Source organism: Salvia splendens, chromosome 7 (assembly GCF_004379255.2).
Source record: "Salvia splendens isolate huo1 chromosome 7, SspV2, whole genome shotgun sequence".
In the NCBI taxonomy this organism is placed as follows: domain Eukaryota; kingdom Viridiplantae; phylum Streptophyta; class Magnoliopsida; order Lamiales; family Lamiaceae; genus Salvia; species Salvia splendens.
The window spans coordinates 11,665,803-11,685,461 of record NC_056038.1 but is presented as its reverse complement, the minus strand read 5'-3'; the positions used below and the strand labels follow the sequence as shown (position 1 = coordinate 11,685,461).

The 19,659-nt window shown below is 35.7% G+C and overlaps 1 protein-coding gene and 1 pseudogene across 4 annotated transcripts; one reads left to right on the top strand and one right to left on the bottom strand.

The window, feature by feature from the left end:
- The first annotated feature begins 8,680 nt into the window (after positions 1-8,680).
- Positions 8,681-10,028, top strand: LOC121741811 (annotated as a pseudogene).
- A 217-nt stretch (positions 10,029-10,245) lies between these two features.
- Positions 10,246-19,370, bottom strand: LOC121741810 (serine/threonine-protein kinase BLUS1-like). 4 transcript variants are annotated; one of them, XM_042134728.1, is made up of 21 exons: positions 19,152-19,368; positions 18,642-18,942; positions 17,697-17,951; positions 16,974-17,098; positions 16,685-16,729; positions 16,516-16,597; positions 16,350-16,418; positions 16,093-16,263; positions 15,939-16,004; positions 15,202-15,270; positions 14,969-15,112; positions 14,851-14,900; positions 14,282-14,458; positions 12,664-12,767; positions 12,478-12,572; positions 12,365-12,406; positions 11,035-11,154; positions 10,902-10,950; positions 10,771-10,817; positions 10,546-10,607; positions 10,246-10,459 (listed from the first exon to the last, which is right to left on the bottom strand). In XM_042134728.1, exons 2-21 carry the CDS (start codon positions 18,807-18,809, stop codon positions 10,405-10,407), a joined length of 1,995 nt encoding a protein of 664 aa, XP_041990662.1. In that variant the 5' UTR covers positions 18,810-18,942; positions 19,152-19,368; the 3' UTR covers positions 10,246-10,404. The 4 variants fall into 4 exon arrangements, with proteins under 4 accessions (XP_041990662.1, XP_041990664.1, XP_041990663.1 ...); XM_042134730.1 differs by lacking the exon at positions 12,365-12,406 and having other exon boundaries at positions 19,152-19,370; XM_042134729.1 differs by having other exon boundaries at positions 18,642-19,368.
- Positions 19,371-19,659: the final 289 nt, after the last annotated feature.

Genomic DNA, 19,659 nt, shown 5'->3' with positions numbered 1-19,659 from the left:
TCATCGAATTCGGCCTGCCGTTTTAAATCGAATATCAATTTGGGGGTGGTGTTTTTTATTGACTTCATCGTTGATAAATGATAATCGATCAGACACTGTATTATTGTTGTAGTTAGCAGAAATATGGAATGTTCTAAAGCTGTGGACTTTGACTCATTCACACGACTATTGCATCACATTTGGAGCTATTCAGAATTTTACACTAACAGAGTAATTATTATAGTTGACTTCCCCATAATTGAGCGGTTAAGTTTGACATGTGAAACCATGTACCGACAATAACACATGACCAGACCTGGCAATAAGAGCATGAATAACCCTGGCCCCAGTTCCAGCCCCAAGTCCCCTCCACGTCATCATTCCTCTACAGTTGCGGCACATGCCACAACTCCTCTAACCCTGCAGCCCGCAACTCGGGCCGCAACTAATAAATGACACTATTCACAACTCCAACCTATTTTTAACGTAAAATAAAAAACACCGGAAATTTATAACACGGAAAATTTAATTTCGCCGAATACTGCAAAATTACAACATAGAAATTTTAAAACTAAAAATAAAATACATAAAAACATAACATCAATGCTGGAAAACGTTGGTGCGAGTCCAAATTTCTTAGATTAGATCGGCTTGGAGGCGATTGTGTTGTTCCTCTTGGCGCATCGCAGCTGAACGGGCCATGACATTGCGGATGTCGGGAGGAAGGCCCTGCACGGGCAGCTCGGTGATAACGTAGTCACTCCCGGTGCTGGCGAGCGGATCGTCGCTCCACAAAGTGACGTTATCTTGCTCGTCCTCAACGATCATGTTATGCATTATGATACATGCATACATGATGTCGACGATGTGTGACCGCTGCCAACCACGGGCCGCTCCCTTCACGATAGCCCACCGCGCTTGGAGGACTCCGAATGCACGCTCGACATCTTTCCGATCCGCCTCTTGCCTTTGGGCAAACATTGCACTCCGATCGGTTGTCGGAGCTGTGATAGTCTTCACGAACACGGGCCATCGAGGGTAGATCCCGTCTGCCAGATAGTACCCCATACTATACCGACGGTGGTTGGCCGTGAACTCTACGTTCGGTGCTCGCCCGACACACAAGTCGTTGAACAATGGAGACTCGTTCAACACATTGAGGTCGTTGTTGGACCCCGCGACACCAAAGTAGGCATGCCAGATCCACAATCGTTGGTCGGCAACGGCCTCCAAGACAATCGTGGGATGTGGCCCTTGTGCCCGCTAGTGTATTATCCTCTCCAAGCCGTTAGACAATCCACTGTCAGTGCATACAGGTCGATGCTTCCAAGCATCCCTGGGAAGCCGTGGGCTCGCTCGTGCATGTCGACCAACTTCCTAACGTCGTCGGTCGTTGGCTTTCTCAAGTACGTAGCCTTGAATATTTCGATGACTGCTCGACAGAATCTCGCGAGACACTCTCGTCCAGTAGGCTCGCTTACATGGAGATACTCATCGAACATATCTGATGTAGTTCCGTAAGCGAGTTGACGAATGGCAGACGTGCATTTCTGCAACGTCGATATACTTTGCCGGCCCACAACATCAGTAGTTTGCCTTAAATACATGTCACGAGATACAACTGCGTTGACAATGCGTAGGAACAAAGGCCTCCGCATCCGGAATCGGCGACAGAACATCTGATCACTCCATCGCGGATCTCTTGAGAAATAATACGTGAAAAGCCGCAACGCAGCTGCTTCACGGTCCCGGTGAATATACATTCGGGTACGTGGTACCCGGGATTGTTGTTCGTTCCAAGCTTGAAAGCGTTCAACTTCGTTGTTCATTTCTTCTTGGATTGCCGGTAGCGCCTCTCCTAACACCCGGGACAGTTGATCTTCGAATATTCTTTGACGAGGACGCATTTTTTCGAATTATAGGAAGAGTTTTGAAGTTGAATGTGTCTGAAAATGGAGTAGTATTTATAAAAAAAATTCGAATTAAAAAAAAAATTGGTTGCGGCCTTGCCCGAACACAAATAACCCTGGGCCGAGCGCGTTGCGTCACGTCCCCAACCGTGTAACCTCGTCCCAGGCCGGGCCGCGGGACGCTCCCCAGGCCGGGAACGCGGCCCCGGGACCGGCCCAGGCCGTGCCGCTCGCCCCTCTAACGCGTGGGACGGGCCGGGACTCGCGATTTGTGGCCTGGCCCATAGCATTATTCATGCTCTAACAAAGCTTGAGGATAAGGGCATCCACGATAGAGCGCCCTATGGCGCGCCACGTCAACAGTTTTATCCTCCTACCCTCCCACCTGCAATGGGGCGCCCTAAGGCGCGCCCTATATGTTTTAATATTGTTTTGTTAATTAATTTAAATGTTTTCAAATATATAATGCAAACTAATTTAAAAACACAATGAGTAACCAAAAACCGGCAAATATTGCATTAATTAATATTATTTTGTTAATTAATTTAAATGTTTTCAAATAAGTACTTAATAAATTGAAGTTATATATCTATATATTGCTCCCCTCCACCACACTTATTATTTTAGCAATTATATTGTAGGACGCAGAAATAAATTTTGCCAGGGGCTTTATTAAAATATTTCATACTATATATTTTCTCTGTACGCCATTAAATATCTCATTTTTCCTTTTTTCGTCCATCCACTAATAAATGTCCCATTTCGCTTTTACTATTTTTGACCATACGTCCACTCATATTTTATTATAAAACTATGATGCAAAAGTAGGATTCACATTCACTAACTTTTTCTATCCACTTTCCTTCCCAGAGTTAAATAATTTTTTAAAACGCGATTCGGTCTATAATGAGACATTTATTCATAAACGTAGGGTGTACATTATACAATATCATAATAATAAAATTACATAAATGCATAAATATCTAATACATAAAATTAATCCAACACGTGTTTAACAAAAAATAATAAAGTTCTTGTGTTTGTTTTGCTGCAATAATACATAAAAATGCATAATTATTTAATACACTAATTCTCATTTGAAATTTGTGGGAGAAAGATTCAATATTTTTTCCGCCTTTGAATGGAGTTGGGTTGAACAAGAAAATCCTTTTCAGACTTTCAGTTATCACTAAATTACTTTTGAATAGAAAAGCATTAGTTGAAAATTTAGGAAATCATTTTAAAAGTAATAAGTAACTTCAAAATATAGTTACACTTTTCATAATATAAAAACGTGCCACCGTTTAAGTAGGGAATATGAATTGACCTTTTCAACTATTATTGTTAATTATATTCATTTATAAATCAGCTTTTATTTATTTATATTTTCTTTCTCATCCCAACTCTATGCCGCTGCCATTGTTCTAAGAAGTTTCTCAGTAATTTTATTTTTCTGTCCCTCTTTTCTATTAAATCTCCTTCTCATTAAACTCCAAATATATTAACTTGGGAAGGGCCGAAGATAGTTTCTAAGAATGTTGAAATTTTTTATAATAGAAATTTAGGAGGGGCTCAAGCCCCTCACCTCCTCCACTTGTGTTTGTTACTGCTCCCTTCGTTCCGTCATAGTTGAGGCGAAACTTTTCAGCATGAAGTCTAAGAAAGGAATATTGAGTGTGCAAAATAAATAGATAAAAAATTAAGAAAGAGAATGTAGGCCTCTCTGGACCGAAGAAATAACCCGGGTTGGTGATTATTTTATTCTGTAAACCAAACAATAAGTAAATGCATGATAAATAATAGCGAAACATATCTACTAAATGACTTTATAAAAAAATTAGAAAAATGAATCAGTGTAATGTGAGCCATATTTTTATAAATTGATTTTATAATAAAATATGAATATTATGATTGGGTTGAATTGCGTGGTCCACTAACCTAAAATGAAAAAAATAAATGTAACTTCAAATCGCGAACATTCTGAAATGACAAAATGAGACATTTTTTACAAAATGGTGGAATATATATCATAACTAGATATACCACAATTATTACTACTTCAATACAAAAATTACGACTTTCTCGAGTCTCGACACATCCAAGTCCAGAGGTGTTCACGGTTTGAAACCGCATGTTCCAGTTCCATGGGATATTATTCCATAGTTTCGTTTCCAATTTTCGGTTATGAAACCGCCAATTTTTGTTCTAGTTTCAAAACAATAGTTTTTGGCTGGTTTCGTTTTATTATTTATAAAAATCGATGGTCCATATTTTAAAAAAAAATTGCTTAGTGGCCAATGACAATGGTTCATACATAAAGTTGGATCCATGAATTTTAAAAAAATATATTTGATGGTTGTCTTTTATAGGGACATTTTTAAATATTTGTTCTTCCTTTATAAAATGGGATGAATGAACGAGCATTTCTTATAGCGTTAGATCTTTTACTCATCGTTTTCTGATGGGATATAAACCCTTCTTTTCTCTTTACCTTTACTTTTTTTTAATTCCATAATTCATTGTCTTATCTTTACCTTTTTTATATTATTATTTTTAAGATAAATTAATAGAAAATGATGAATACGGTAAGTATTTCCGTCCATTGTGTTGAGAATTGTTTTGTAACGTTTGTTATGAGTTTTGGAGCTGCATGGGACTTTGATGAAATTAACTGAGATGGACCATGATTTTAAATATTTCTGTTGCAGACAAGTTAGTTTAGATTAGGGGCGTGAGAAATACGAAGTACTAGTAAAATATTGGTATACCGGACTTATCATATCAAAAAGAATTACTGAATTTTTAGTATATTGTGATTTCCAGTACAATATAATACCTTACCGAAAGATTTTGGTATGATAATGGTATGAATTTTCATATACATCAGTAATACCGTGACATACCGAAATTATACCATAAATTGCGGGATATACCATAATTTACTGTATATATATACCAACGTCAATATGCTCTATAAAATTGGTGTATATACCTCAAATACAAAATACATTTATATATATTAAATATATTTATACAAATATTAAATAAATTAATATAAATATTAAATATATTTATAAAATAATATTTTATAACGGTTTTAAAATATACCATATCAAAATTTAGTATGTCATAAAATTCCATTATACCGAATTTGAGACAGCCAAAGATAAGGAACCCGGAAATAGTTGAGCCAATGAGAGTATTTATTTGCATGTTATCTTTTTGTAATATTTTTATTACTTACAGATCTTTAAGTAGGGTTGTGATCTTGAGTTTTTTAGCCTAATTGAGAATTGAGATGCATTATTAACCACTCATTTTTATTAAATGAGTGGTCCAGAATTTGTCACATGGAAAATATTTTTAGATTAATTAATAATGAAAGGGCAGAATGGTAATTTCATGGTACATTTTATTCAATAAATACTTTTTTTAATTTTAATTTTTTTTAATTTTTGTTGTCAACTACATATACAATTCATGTCAACTACACACATATAATGTCAACTACATGTACAATTCTTGTCAACTACACACATATAATGTCAACTATGTGTACAATTCATGTCAACTACACATGCAATTCATGTCAACCAGGGACGGAACTACCAGCGGCCAAGCCACCGCTCCAGTGGGGGCTTGGCCGACCCGGAACCTCCTTACCCATGGTCGCCCTCCGCCCCGGCGCCCCAGCGCCACGACACCGAATGCGAAATGTGTTCAAAGTTGAGAAGCTGCGTCGCCAGATTTGGGGAAGAAGATGAAGGAAAATGAGCTTGAACTCATGTTGGAGTATTAATTTTCTATTAGGCCTTAAATTTTATATAATATTTATTGGGTTGTTTTTATTGAATATTATGATAATAAAACAAGTCCAAGTTTAAACAATTAAACACATAAATAAAAAAAACCCAACAATTAAATCCCACATGCTATGCAGCCTAGCATAAATTCTTTTTCACAATTTTGATTTCTTCTTTTAATTTACTTTTTTTTTTCTTCCCATTTTATTTTTCTTTTTAATCATGAGCGGGACACTTGTCACCAAATTGTCCAAATTTTAATTCTTAAAAGAATATAAAGTTTGCACACACTATATTTTCAATATCCTTACCTTTAATTTAAAATTTCATAGATAAAATATTTTGAGTACAAACATGATCTAATCATCAATTTCATAGACTTTGTAATTTGAATTATTTTAGTTATTTGAAAAAACATAAAATCCAATTAAAACATACCTAAATAAAATACATCTTAACTTAACTTTTTATTTTAATATTTCTTTTGTACAGATACATTAGATTTTATTCTAATATTCCTTTATAGATATATTTTGATTGTAATACATATTTTAACTTAACTTTTTACTACATGATCACTTGTTTTCGGATTTCAAATAAAATATTAGGTTTTCTAAATTTGATTGCATATTTTTTATTTTAAAAAAGAAATTGAATGAAACAATAACTCAAACCGTATAGTATATCAATAAATTAATTTTTTAATATTATTATTATTTTAAATAATATTATTTTTTATTAAATTTTAGCACCGGCTAATTTATATTTCTGGTTCCGTCCCTGATGTCAACTACATATACAATTCATGTCAACTATGCACATATAATGTCAACTATGTGTACAATCCATTTCAATTACATATATAATTCATGTCAACTACATGCATATAATGTCAACTACATATATCTACATATATTATATGTAAAACGTTGTTGTTGACATAAATAATATAGGTCGTTGACATTAATTATTTGTTGTTGACAATAATTATTTGTAAAATGTTGTTGTTGACATAAATAACGTTTGTTGTTGACATCGTAGTTGACATAATGTCTCTATAGTTGACATCGCGTGAAAATGATAATTATGCCCCCTAGTTAACATAATGTCTTCATAGTTGACATCGCGCGAAAATTGTGAATGAGTGGCTGAAAAATCTCAACCTAACATGACCATCTTTAAGTAACTTATATTATCTTTACATCTTTATATCTAATACTTCCTCTATTTCATTCTTCCTGAATATTCATACTCCGAACAATATGTCATATAAATGAGACATGAGGTACTCCTAGTTGTTGTAGTCAATGGCGGAACCATATATTTTCTAGGATCAAAAGCTAATACATTAAAAAAATATTTAGGATCAAATAGGTTTTTTTTGCACAAATGTATGAAACTATTTTTGGACTTTAAACCGCGGTTGACCGTTCTTATTTGACGAAATTATTAAATATAGACCAACACATATTGCTAATTAGGACCAAAAATTAACACACTTTATGTGTGAACCAAATTTTTTTGAGTGAACTACAAAAATGGTCCTTGGACTATGGGTTTATCTCGCTCATAGTTCCTGAACTTTAAAAATATCACCAGACATCCCTGGACTAAGGGTTTATTTTGAAATTGGTCCTTTTGGCTATTTTTTATCCGAAAATGCCCTTTTGAGCATTTGGGTAATTTCGTCTTTTCACATTTTAACTGTTTCAATATGATATTATTTCAATGATGTACTAAATCTGATATTATTTCAAAATTATCTTCTTCTTCCCTTTGTCATCCTTCACTTTATTTTTTAATTTCAATATTAGATTTAATTTTATAAAATTAAATATAAAATTTAAATTTTCAAATATCAATAAATTATTTTAATTAAAATTTTATTAATTTATGTATTCTTTCTCGTCTCATAGCTATATATATACAAATAAAATTATGCAGTCAATTCACACTAAACTCTATTATAATAAATACATAAATTAATAATTTTGATTACAAATAATTTATTGGCATTTAAAAATCTAGATTTTAAATTTAATTTTATAAAATTAAATCTAATATTGAAATAAAAAAAATAAAGTGAAAGATGACAAAGGGAAGAAGAAGATAATTTTGAAATAATATCAGAATTTGTACATCATTGAAATAATATCATATAGAAACGGTTAAAATGTGAAAAGAAGAAATTGCACAAATGCTCAAAAGGGCATTTTCAGATCAAAAATAGCCAAAAGGACCAATTTTGAAATAAATTCTTAGTCCAGGTATGTCTGACGATATTTTTAAAGTCCAGTGACTATGGACAAGATAAACCCATAGTCCATAGACCATTTTTGTAGTTCACTCAAAAAAAATATTTCAGCAAATTTACAAGACCAATTTTGAAATTTAATCTATTATAGAAATAAAATGGATAAATAACTTTTAGTTTTGAGTATCCAAAAGTCTATACATTATCAAACAAATGAAAGTGTTGCTAGTGCCACTTAAAAACAAAACAATTGGAGTGTCATAGATATATCAACCACCGGCATAGACCTATTTAAGATATAGACTAATCTCTATGTCCTATTTAAAGTAAATAATTTTTTTTACAAGATTTTATAGTGGTTTTCTAATTTAAAAAATATAGTAGTTTGAGTGAGACACTCTCGAAAGAAAATGTATTATCCGTCCCTGAAAGTTTGTCACGATTTAACATTTCGATCCGTCACTGAAAGTTTGTCACACGTCACTTTTTTCTATTTTTGGTAGTGGACCTCATATTCCACTAACTCATTCATATTCACATTTTATTATAAAACTAATACTTTAAAAGTAGGACCCATATCCTACCAATTTTTTCAACTCACTTTCTATTACATTTCTTAAAATCCGTGCCGGGTCAAAGTGTGACAATATTTGGGGACGGAGGTAGTATAAAAGACCAATGGAATACATATTTAGTGCTAAGTTATGTGATGATTTTAGGTAGGTGAAAGGTCAGGAATGATAATTATATTATATTAATTGTTTGATTACCAAGCAAATTAAAAATACTACGGAGTAGAATGTTTCCAGTTCTTTGCCTGTATGGTGTGTGTTAATCTCTCATCTCTCTCTCATAAATTCCAATTTTATCATATTCACGAAGTTAATTCTATTCAGTTTAATATTGACAAATTAGTTTCGTTCAACAGCCTATTTTTCTCGGAAATTAATTGAGATTCCATCGTCGAAATGTCGGATTTTAGAGGTTAAATTTCAAAGCTTTTCTTTTCCTACACAGTTGTATAGTAGTATAATTTGTTGCATCGTTCTTTTGTCTAATTGGGTATATATGACAAACGAAAATCTGGTCTCAGCCGAAGCAGAAGAGCATCTCCTGTCGTCAGAACACAAGGCTAAAACCGAGGTGAGGGATCTGACGAAGTTGTCGGACAAGGATGTAAGGATTCTCAACAAGGCCGGATGTGGGAGCCGGCCTCCGGTTGCGTTTTCCTTGACGGCGTCGACATCTGCCAGTTCGATGTTCTCTCTCTCCGCCGCAAAGTTGGCATGCTCTTCCAACTTCCTGTTCTCTTTCAAGGTTCGCAATTCCTCTCCGATCTAATAGGAGGAGCGGTCGTCAGACTTATATAGTGGTTTCAGTTCTCTTATTCCACCGATGTGGAAAATTGTTATAGTTATTTTTGTTTCATTTGCAAACATTGTTTTCCACTGTTGCTTCGTTCCATTTTTGTGATCAGAAAGTTTGGTATAAGTGCAGGCAGCGTGGCAGATAACATTCGGTATAGGCCAAAGTTAAGAGGGAAGAAGCTGAGCGACTAGGAGGTGTATAACTTGCTTGCTCTAGCGGACTTGGATTCGTCGTTCAGCAGCACCTCCATTGGAGAGTTATCCATTGGCCAAACACAGAGAGTTGCTCTGGCTAGGACCTTGGCAAATGATCCCGAGGTTCTGCTGCTGGACGAGCCAACGAGTACCTTGGATCCCATATCCACTCAAAACATAGAAGACGAGGTTGAAGAAAGACGCCGGTATGACTATCATTATGGTTTCCCATAGCATCAAGCAGATACAGAGGAATAGCTGATGTGGTCTGTCTTGTTGTCAACGGTGAAATTGTCGAAATCTTAGACGTGCAACGCCTCTCCGAGGCCAAACACCCCACAACAAGAGCCTTCCTTCACCTCAACTCCCAACTGCAATCACCCCTTCAATTCTCATTCATGGCCTTCCGTTTCACCTCTGTTTCAGTTTCCCAATTGTGCACTATTTTCAAATTTACAGTTAATTTATGTAGTAATACTGTAACAAGCTGTGACATGATATGTTACTAATGATGTGAAAACATAGAGTTAATTAATATTCTGTAGCGTAACATGTAACCTAGAGAGCAAAATGATAGTTTAGGATGTGACATTTTAAAATTTCTTTTGTTTTTATATACCAACAACAAAATAACGATTGGTACGAATGAAAAGATTTTAGAATGTTTAGCTAAACTATACAACTTCAGATTTTCGAGCCTGCTAATAAAAAATAAGCAAGAGTAAAGGAAACCTGAATGTAGCTAAACTAGGAGAAGCCTTCCATCACAAATTCAAATGAATGATACAAATTTGTGTAATAATTTCATCAAGTGCATCTGTGGTCCTTTTATATGTTAGGAAAGCTATATATACCATACCATACCATACCATACCATCGGACTGTAACTAAGTTGTTCACCCGTGATTCTCCGTTTTATGTTTTTGGGCCTCTTCTTGACAACGTACAAGCCTACAGGAATGAGACAAGGTTTGTTACAAACTAGTGTACGTTCATTAAGGTTGACAGTACACAGATCATTGAAGAGCAAATAATACCTCCACTGCAACTCGGTTATCTCACGAATCAAGTCCTTCTCTCTTTCATGAGCAGCCTCCAGCTACAAAAGAAAAAGCAAAAATGCATGCAGCAAATATTTTAGTATCCAATCTGGACTGGCAAATTCAAGAGCTCCATACATCGCTTGATTAAATCGAACAAAGTAAATGCTTAACTAGATCAATCAAATTCAAGTTTTGCTTCGTGCCACTAACTTTTCATACCATGGATTTTTCTGCCAATTGTATGTGCATCGGCAAGGTCGCTGCATCTACAAATATGGATTGACACATGAGTGATAGGAATTCTAAATTACTACATTGGTGTGCATTTATATTGCATTAATGGCTGATACCTGGGAAATCACCAACTGCAATTTGCTTCATTGCACTAAGTATATTATCCTGTTGGGGGAAAGGCCAAAAGAGACCCAACCTTAATAGAATACTCTGAAAAGGAATAAATATATTTTTCAAGATAAGCCTTACCCTTTGAAGAGTGTTTGTAAGTAGAACATTCTGCAGATGGGCAAAAAGAGCATGACTATAAGGATGGTTTGACAGACTAGCTTCAGAACTCGAAGGCATTGCTGGAAGCTGTGCAATCGTCTAAAACATGCAAAATACGAATCTAAGTCATTCTGATAGTAGCAATGTATGGGAATACTGCCATCCATGGTGAAAAATTTTGGTTTATATACATATCAGATTTAGAGAGGTATATACATGCAAAAGAATGGTCTTGCTGGACTGGTCTGTGATCCTTACATACATACATGGATTTCTTGACAACATTTTGGACCCAATTTGCAATATCAACACCACTTTCAAAGGTATATGGGTTAACAAGGACATTTAACTCAAACTCCATTAGTTACTCTCTCTCACTCTCTGTAATCAAGAACTATAAAAATGTGGCTACAATAACCTTCACCTCCTCACTTTCAGGTCAGGCTTTCTAAGCAGAAATAGCTCAATCAGTATATGCTGGGCCCACTGGCTCTGGTCCTTAAGGAATCACTGGATCTGAGTGAAATGGGATTGCAAGGGTCAGAGAAAGATCATACATTTGGGACAGTGACCCCCCAAGGTCGCTACCGAGGCTTAGGTTATGACAAACCCCATCTTAGTCTGACCAAGTGGTGGTCTACGATTGCACTTCCAGTCTGCGTGGCTACCTTAATCAAATTTATGCCAAGCCCAGTTCCAATGTGCAGAATGTGCTTTGTACACACTGCTGCTACAATATTCCCATTTATTTTCAGTTCGGTTCTTGGGTTTTGATTCTTCCACATTTATTTGAACCTTTGGGAGTAGATAGAGTTCTGGTTTAAAACCCGTGGCTGAAATTTGGATTGGCTGAATTTGGGAGTTTCTAACTTTTGAAAGTTAATTACACGTGGAAAGGCCACTTTGGAATCATGGTTGCCAGAGAAATCGAGGGTGCTCTTAATTGCTACTCCCTCTGTCCACCATCATTTTTCTTTTTCTTTTTTATCTGTCCATCAAAAGTGTGTTACTTTCCTTTTTGGGTCTTTCTCTACTTACATAGTCCCTTTTCAACTCAAAAACACTACCTTTCGAAGTCTGGTGTGGATTTGCATTATACTGACAAGTGGTAATATGTTATCAGATGGGACCAAATACGGTGATTTAATTGACAACTAACCCTCTATAAAGATCAGTAAATCACAATTCATGAATTATTTTTAAACAAGTCTTATACAAACATCAGACAAACTAACACTGCTTTAGTCAATGTCATAGAAAAGTTAAGCATACGAACAGTATCAATCACGTTCCAAGTTTCAAAACAAACCTGCATGCTGTGGCTTTTATGCATTAAAGGGGCTGCTGCCATCTATATGAAGGAAAAAATTGAATTGAAATAAATGTCAAAATGATTAGTCAAAATTATATCTGGATTAGAACCTTATCCGTCTCAACACTTTCTGATGTAACTTTAAATCGTCCTTTTTGCTGAATAACTGGATTTTTGGCTTTCTCATCCATTTCATCTCCATTAACTGCATCAGAAAATTCACAAACAAGTTACAGGACACTTTAGAGCACAGCTACGCGATTGGAAGAAAAACGTTCTGTTTGCAGATGAATTACCTACTGTTTTTGAACCTTTGATTGCCTCATGTCGTGCCTCTGAAGGTTGCAGATTGTTGTGTGCCCCCCGTGACAAGTTTTGACATTGATTTTGGACTTTGTCGCTAAGCACGGATTATTAGAAAGAAAATTGTCAATTTAGAGCTGAAACCATTCAAAAAACTGCTATAAGATGAACCCAAAAAAAAGAGTAACAAATATCATTTCTGAAGGAAATGAGTTACAAGGAAGTGGTGGATCAGCAGCAGGAAACAAATGAGTAAATTTGATCCACAGCCCCACTATATTATAAACTCAACACTTTATACTTGAAAATTTATGAAAAACTAACTCAATCCTCCTTCTATGCCATGTTATTCTACAATACTAGAGAAGTTCAAGGTCTTACTTACCTAAACTATACTAAGAGAATTGGATCAAGAGGTGGATTGATAATTCTACAAGGGTTAGGGACATGGTAACAACATGGGCCTTAAGAAGATAGCCTCTTAGTCCTAAGGAATAGTGAGTGGCGGATGACCATGCAAGGCTCTAAGGACAGCCAAACGATTCACACCCCAATGGATCATCAAATGAGGGTGATTTGAGGATGTGTGAGGTTTAAAGAAGTAAGCGGGGCAAGATGGATCTCAGGGACGGTAAGGTCCTACATGGGGAAGACTGGAATCTCCTTCCATCTATATACACAATATATTGTTTTTTTCCTACTACTCATTTTATTCTTTTTCGCTGCTACTCATTTATTTTGGGCTGTAAGCTTAGGAAAATTACATTTTCTCCTCCTGAGTGATGAAGTACTAATACTGCACCCAAACTTATGTTGAAAGCAATATTTACAGGACTTTTGCTACTGAAAATTTGATCTATGGCAAACAATATTGGCATTGCAGTACGTCTACATTTCTCTTGAAAGAAAACTATCAACTCACTTTTTTCAACATTACAACTTAGACAAAGGAAGAAAAGAAGTGCTTCAACTTATGTCTTCTTTCCTGGACGGTAGGAACTTCTAGTTTTATTGAAAAGCATCATCTTAGTTTAAGGAGACAGTGAGTGTTATAAGCAACTTATTGGTATGGGATAAGGAGAAGGCCAGTGAGTATTACAAGAGACTGATACAGATGAAATTCTCTATGGAAAGGAGACTGGACTTTCAGCCTTTTTCTGATAAGCTGAAGTGTTCAATCTCAACAGGAGCCCAAAAAGTGAAGTAATATTACTATCTTACATCGTTCTAGAAAAGGAGCCTTTTTATCTAATAAAAAAGAAGAAAAGAAGAAGCCAGAGATGAATTTTCTCTTTGGTTGAGATCAATATGCAAGACGAAGGTGTATTGTAAGGGGGAAATGTATTTAAGCAGAGGGAGTGGGAAATATCAGGCTTTGTGTAGATGGCAGTCAGCGCTAACTTTTATGCAATTATAACTGGATGTGATGTATCATAACCCTCTGCAATTTATGATATGGCCATTAGTGATGATGGCTGGTGGTAGAACAGATATATTAATATAGCTGAATACTACTCATTCAAAAGCAGCACAAGGAAAAGAACTGAGAGAAGAGAGAAACACAATACAGACAGCAACAGGATAAGTATTTTAGTAAGTATAGAGATATACCTTTGATTAATACTTGATGCAGCCCCATCTAATGATTTTCCATTGACATCTGAGGCAAGCTTTTCTGCTAATTTGCTTTCTGTGTGCTTTTCATTGCCAGGAGAAGCATTCATTGGTGGTCGCTCTGGAATTGAGCTAGGAGCACATCCATCATCATCGGATTTTTCACATTTAGCACTAAGCAGGATATTATTAAATTTAGACAGGTTACAGAACCAAAGATGAGAAATACTTAATAGGCAGAATATTAACTGGTAAACAAACGTGAACCTGTTTTATTTTTAAATTTTTTTACTTGAAAAGTGAACAAGTTGCAAGGATACAATTTTTAGTTTAAAAGTGTGTGAGAAACTAAAACTGCATGATTATGATTGTCAACCTGAGGAGAGTACATATATTTGCAATGTTTCTTGACAAAATGGGGCAGAATTACGATATTAAACACATGCATAAGCGAAAGCATACAGTCAGAAGTAAACAGTTATCACAACACAATATGAGTTACAACACATGCATAAGCGAAAGCATACAGTTAAAAGTAAAGAGAATTCCAGATCATGACAGCGTACATGTGAGTTGAAGAGTCCACTGATGAGAGAGACGCAGGGGTGTTTTCATCCTGTGAAGAAAATCAGATGTTAAAAATGAACCAAAAGTCACAACCTGGAGAAAACATTATAACCTTACAGAATCTGCAGGATCAGAATATTGACTAGCAAAGGACAACTGGTGTTGAAATCCTTTTGAACTTTTGTCCAAGGATGGCTGGTCCTGACAGTGTTTAACTTGCATTTCTTCATCTTTCTGAGGAATAATATCATCATCCTGTATCTGTAAGCAGCCAAGAAGGTATTATATACTTTGCATAAATATCCCAGATTAAATAAGTCAATCGAATGAGAATTGGGAAGCATATATACCAATGAAGCTTGAGCCTTCATATCGTCAAGGTTGAAGTTCCAGCCACTAATCCCTCGTTTATATTCGCTCTGTTCATAAATACAAAAGTTGTTACCTATTCCATGAATATGATCATTGCATTTCAGTCGTGATCCTACTGGTTGTATATGGTGTATTAGCAACTTAAAAGCTCTCAGCCCAAGTAGATGAAGGGATTCCCATTGAAAGCATATACTAGATGCAAGGTCTTATTTGAGGACCTCTTAGTCCATACCCTCATCCAAGCAAGTAAGTGAAGTATGTATTACAATAGGTCTCTTCAGCACCTGAGATTTCATATTGCACCTGAGATTTCATATTGCACCTGAGATTTCATATTGCACCTGAGATTTCTAGGTCTCTTATAGAATTTGAATCAAAATAAATGCATGTTAGGTAGTTATTAGGTCCACTTACAAAATCTATCCTTGAGATTTAATCATATAACAAAATACTTAACTAAGCTTGTTAATTACAAGTACCCCTTAATATATAACCATGCATAAATTACATATCTTTGGGGTGGGAGTTATAACACAATTATCAGTCCCACTGGGATATTTGTGGTACATGTCAATTGTCAAGGGCATATTTCTAATTATCACATAATATGGTAATTGTCAAATAGAATAACCATAGGAGTAAACTTGTGAGCAGATAAGTGATTAAAAAAGCATAATCATCTTAACATGTGTTTTTTCTGTGATATATATCAAACCTGGGATATTTCCTCCTTTTGACCATCTGGCATTTTCTTTTGTGCAAGCATATCTTCCTCCTTCCTCTAAAGCCAATGCATACACTTAAATTAGAACATAACCTAAAAAAGGCACTTCAGCTAGCAGATATTTGTATGAACGTAGAAGACGAACCTTCAATGCCTTGAGGCGATCACCAAGGTCTGGGAGACCTTCCAGAAGAGTTCTAGAAATATATTCATTAGATCTAGCTTTTTTGAAAAAAGAATGCTTTAACAACTTCTTTGCAGAAGGCCTTTTTACAGGATCTTTCACCAAACAAATAGCAATCATCTGCTTAAAGGACTAGCAGACACACAAAAGATGTATATTAATATCATCTCCATTTAACAAGTAATTTCTTATTGGCTTACATGCATTAGCAATCAAACCTTGGAAAACTTTTTGTCTCTCTCATAATCAAGACCAGGTGGTGCATTTTGCAATGTCATGAGTAAAACCTGCATAATATAATAACATTGACATTTGATTTAACTGTCCAACTGTCCATACAAGAGGGGATGTGAGAACTGAGAAAGTCACTATATCTGAGAAAACCTTCATTGGAGGATACTTTGAGAAAGGGGCATGACCGTGCGCAAGCTCCAATGCAGTTATGCCAAAAGACCAAATATCAGCTCTGCAGAAATTGTTTACCCAGCAGATAAGAAATTGATTAATAATTCAGATTAAATGAAACAGGAATCTTGGAAAAAGATGAACACACTTGAAGTCATAACCATGCAATTGCTCCATAACCTCTGGTGCCATCCTACAAAGCACAAACAACTCTCATCATAGAGAAGCCGAAATAAATTTGGAAAAATTATGAGAGCACCACATGATCAATAATATTAGACAATTCACAATTGCATACATCGGTATATTATATGTGACATTGTACACTCTGAAACTTTTTTCCATAAACCTTTTATAGTAGATAACTTGGAAAAATATAGAAATTTAAATTCTAAGAGACAGATCCATGCATAAACTACTCTAAACTTCAAGCATACCAGCATGGAGTACCCACAAAAGTATTCCTCATGCGTTGTCTGTCACCTGCATCAAACAAGTAAGCAGAAACACCAAAATCTCCCAGTTTGATTCCACCACGTGAATCGATAAGAACATTGCCAGCCTGAAAAAAACACACAAACAAAGGCAAGGCAACTTTAGATCATAGAAGATGGGGAATACTGGCAATCTCATTATATTCAAAACTGAAATAACAAGAATTTTAAATGACGATTGGCAGTCCTGAAGAATGTTGACCATTCTTCAGTTAATTTAAGATTAAGGAACAGAAAACATGAAGGGGAAAGGAAAGGTTGAGGATATAAGTAATGATGGTATGGTTACTCTCAATCGAAAATATTCATTGATTTTCAGTATGACTCCGACTTGGTTACTTTGACAGATAATTACTTCGTGCAACTTCTTTCTTTTCTTACTTTCTGTTAATTACTAAAAAGATGCACAGAACTTTATCACTTGTGTCTGCGAGAGCATTTGGGGAGACAATTTTGATGTCTCGAAAATGTGATTGCAACACATTTGAAGGATATAATATGATAATTAGTTTTCAAAAGCTTGACAAGTAGATATATATTGTATGTCATATAAATAAATGACAAAGATATAGCTTTGCTTTTTGAGAAACCTGTTTGAATTGGCATGAAAAGATTGAATTACAAAATTACTGGACATTACTCAGTTGCCTAACTGTTTCTACTCACTTTGACATCCCGGTGAATGTGGCCATGTTGATGAAGATAGACCAAGCCTTGCAACACCTCCCGTAAGATTGTTGCTATGACAACCTCCTCTAAGCCATCAGGATGTACAGCCTTTAAGATGTGCAGGCAAGAGCCACCAGCCATATAAGGCATTACAACCCACAGATTGTGATCGCTGACAAAGGAGCAGTGCGATTTTAAAACATTGGGATGGTCAACAAGGACCATTGTTTGTGCTTCGCGTGAAACGTTATTCTGGGTGTAGAATGCAACAACTGAATCAGAAAATTGAGCTGATCAAGCTATCATGAGTCATGACAGAAAATTAGTGAAGCAAACCAAAAGCAACTGAGAAACAGAAATGCAAGCTTAAACTCCACATATATATACATTCTTAGTAGCTTCGATAGTTGTAGATTAGATGAAAATGCACCATATGAATTATATGCCAGAAATTAAATATAATCAAATAGCTGATAACTGCAGGACCCAGCTTAATTTAACGGGATGCCTAAGCTTAATTCAAGAAAGTTTGCAAAAAATAGTTATATCAAGTCCGTCCAATTTTATTATCTTATCAATCGAATCCTTGCAATTGACTATCACTAATATATCAATATCCAGGAATAGAGCAAAGGAGAGCATCAAGACTCTCTTACTGAACCAGTGATAGACTAACTCACTCTTTCAAATGTAGGCGAAATGTGTATCAAAACAAAAAATAAATAAATGAACAACGATCATCAAAAGAGATGTATAACATAGATTCGAAGCTTATGAGCTAGGCTCCCTATGCGACTGATTCAAAAAAGTAAAAAGAAGAAGTTTGCGACAGTCATGTTCCAAAATGAAAAAAAAAATCGGAGGAAATTTTAAAAAAAATAGAGTCAATTCACAGTCTATTGACATGAAGATATTCATCAAACAATCAAGCAGAGAAATTACCAGATCGCAATTAGTACGCTCAAAGTCGAGAATTTTGATGGCGACGATCTCGTTGTCGAGCGATTTACACAGCGCACGGTGAACCGAAGCGCTGACTCCCGTCCCTACCTCCTCAATCAATGTGTAATGTTCTGCTCCAATCGGATACTTTTTCCTCTCCTTCTCCATTACACTGGCGCCTGAATATCACACTAAATAAAGACGCAAAAATCTCAACAAACGCGCAGAAACACAGAAATTCCGGCAAATCGATGTCGACAAACGCGCTAATGCAGCTCCACCGGAAATCAAGAGATCGAAACTGCGGCAGACAAATCATCCACAAAAATCAACCAAAAAGGTTACAGAATAGATATTTCGAAAAGTCGACCGGCTCCGCTGCATGTGATGTTAATGGTGTAAACAAAAGGCAGAAAAAAGGAACTCACGAGAAACGAGCTTGCGTCCGTTAATCAAATTAATAATATATAAATATACAAAAAGGAAACGTGAAAGGTAAATAGAAGCAACCTAGAATCAAGGCGATTAAATGTAGCTACAGATTGGATGGGCGTGGCCGAAACTGGGAAGAAGGGGAAAAAATTTGCTGATGACGACAGAGGGTTTGTTTAGTGCGAGAGAGAGAAGTGCAGTATTAACGGATCGTCGCTAAGAAAGGAGGGGGAAGTACGAAAATCCCGCCACTTATTAATTTGTTTATATATTAGTAATACAATCACATTGCCACACGCTACCTTTTCCTATTTACCTTTTCTTTTTGCGTTGTGATTCATTTTGGCTGGGGTTTACAGGGCCGCGGATGGAGCTGCCAGACCGCGATTTGTGGTGCGGCCAGTTGCTAGAGTGCATACTCACACTCAATTTCATTCATAATCATCTCAATTAAGTCATGAAATGGATGTTTTAAACGGATCAGTTATGGAATCAGCAAAGCCACGCAGTATATGCTTTAATTGATTAAACTGGTTTGACCACTATCATATCGAATAATGAATACTATAATAAGGTAGGTCAATCA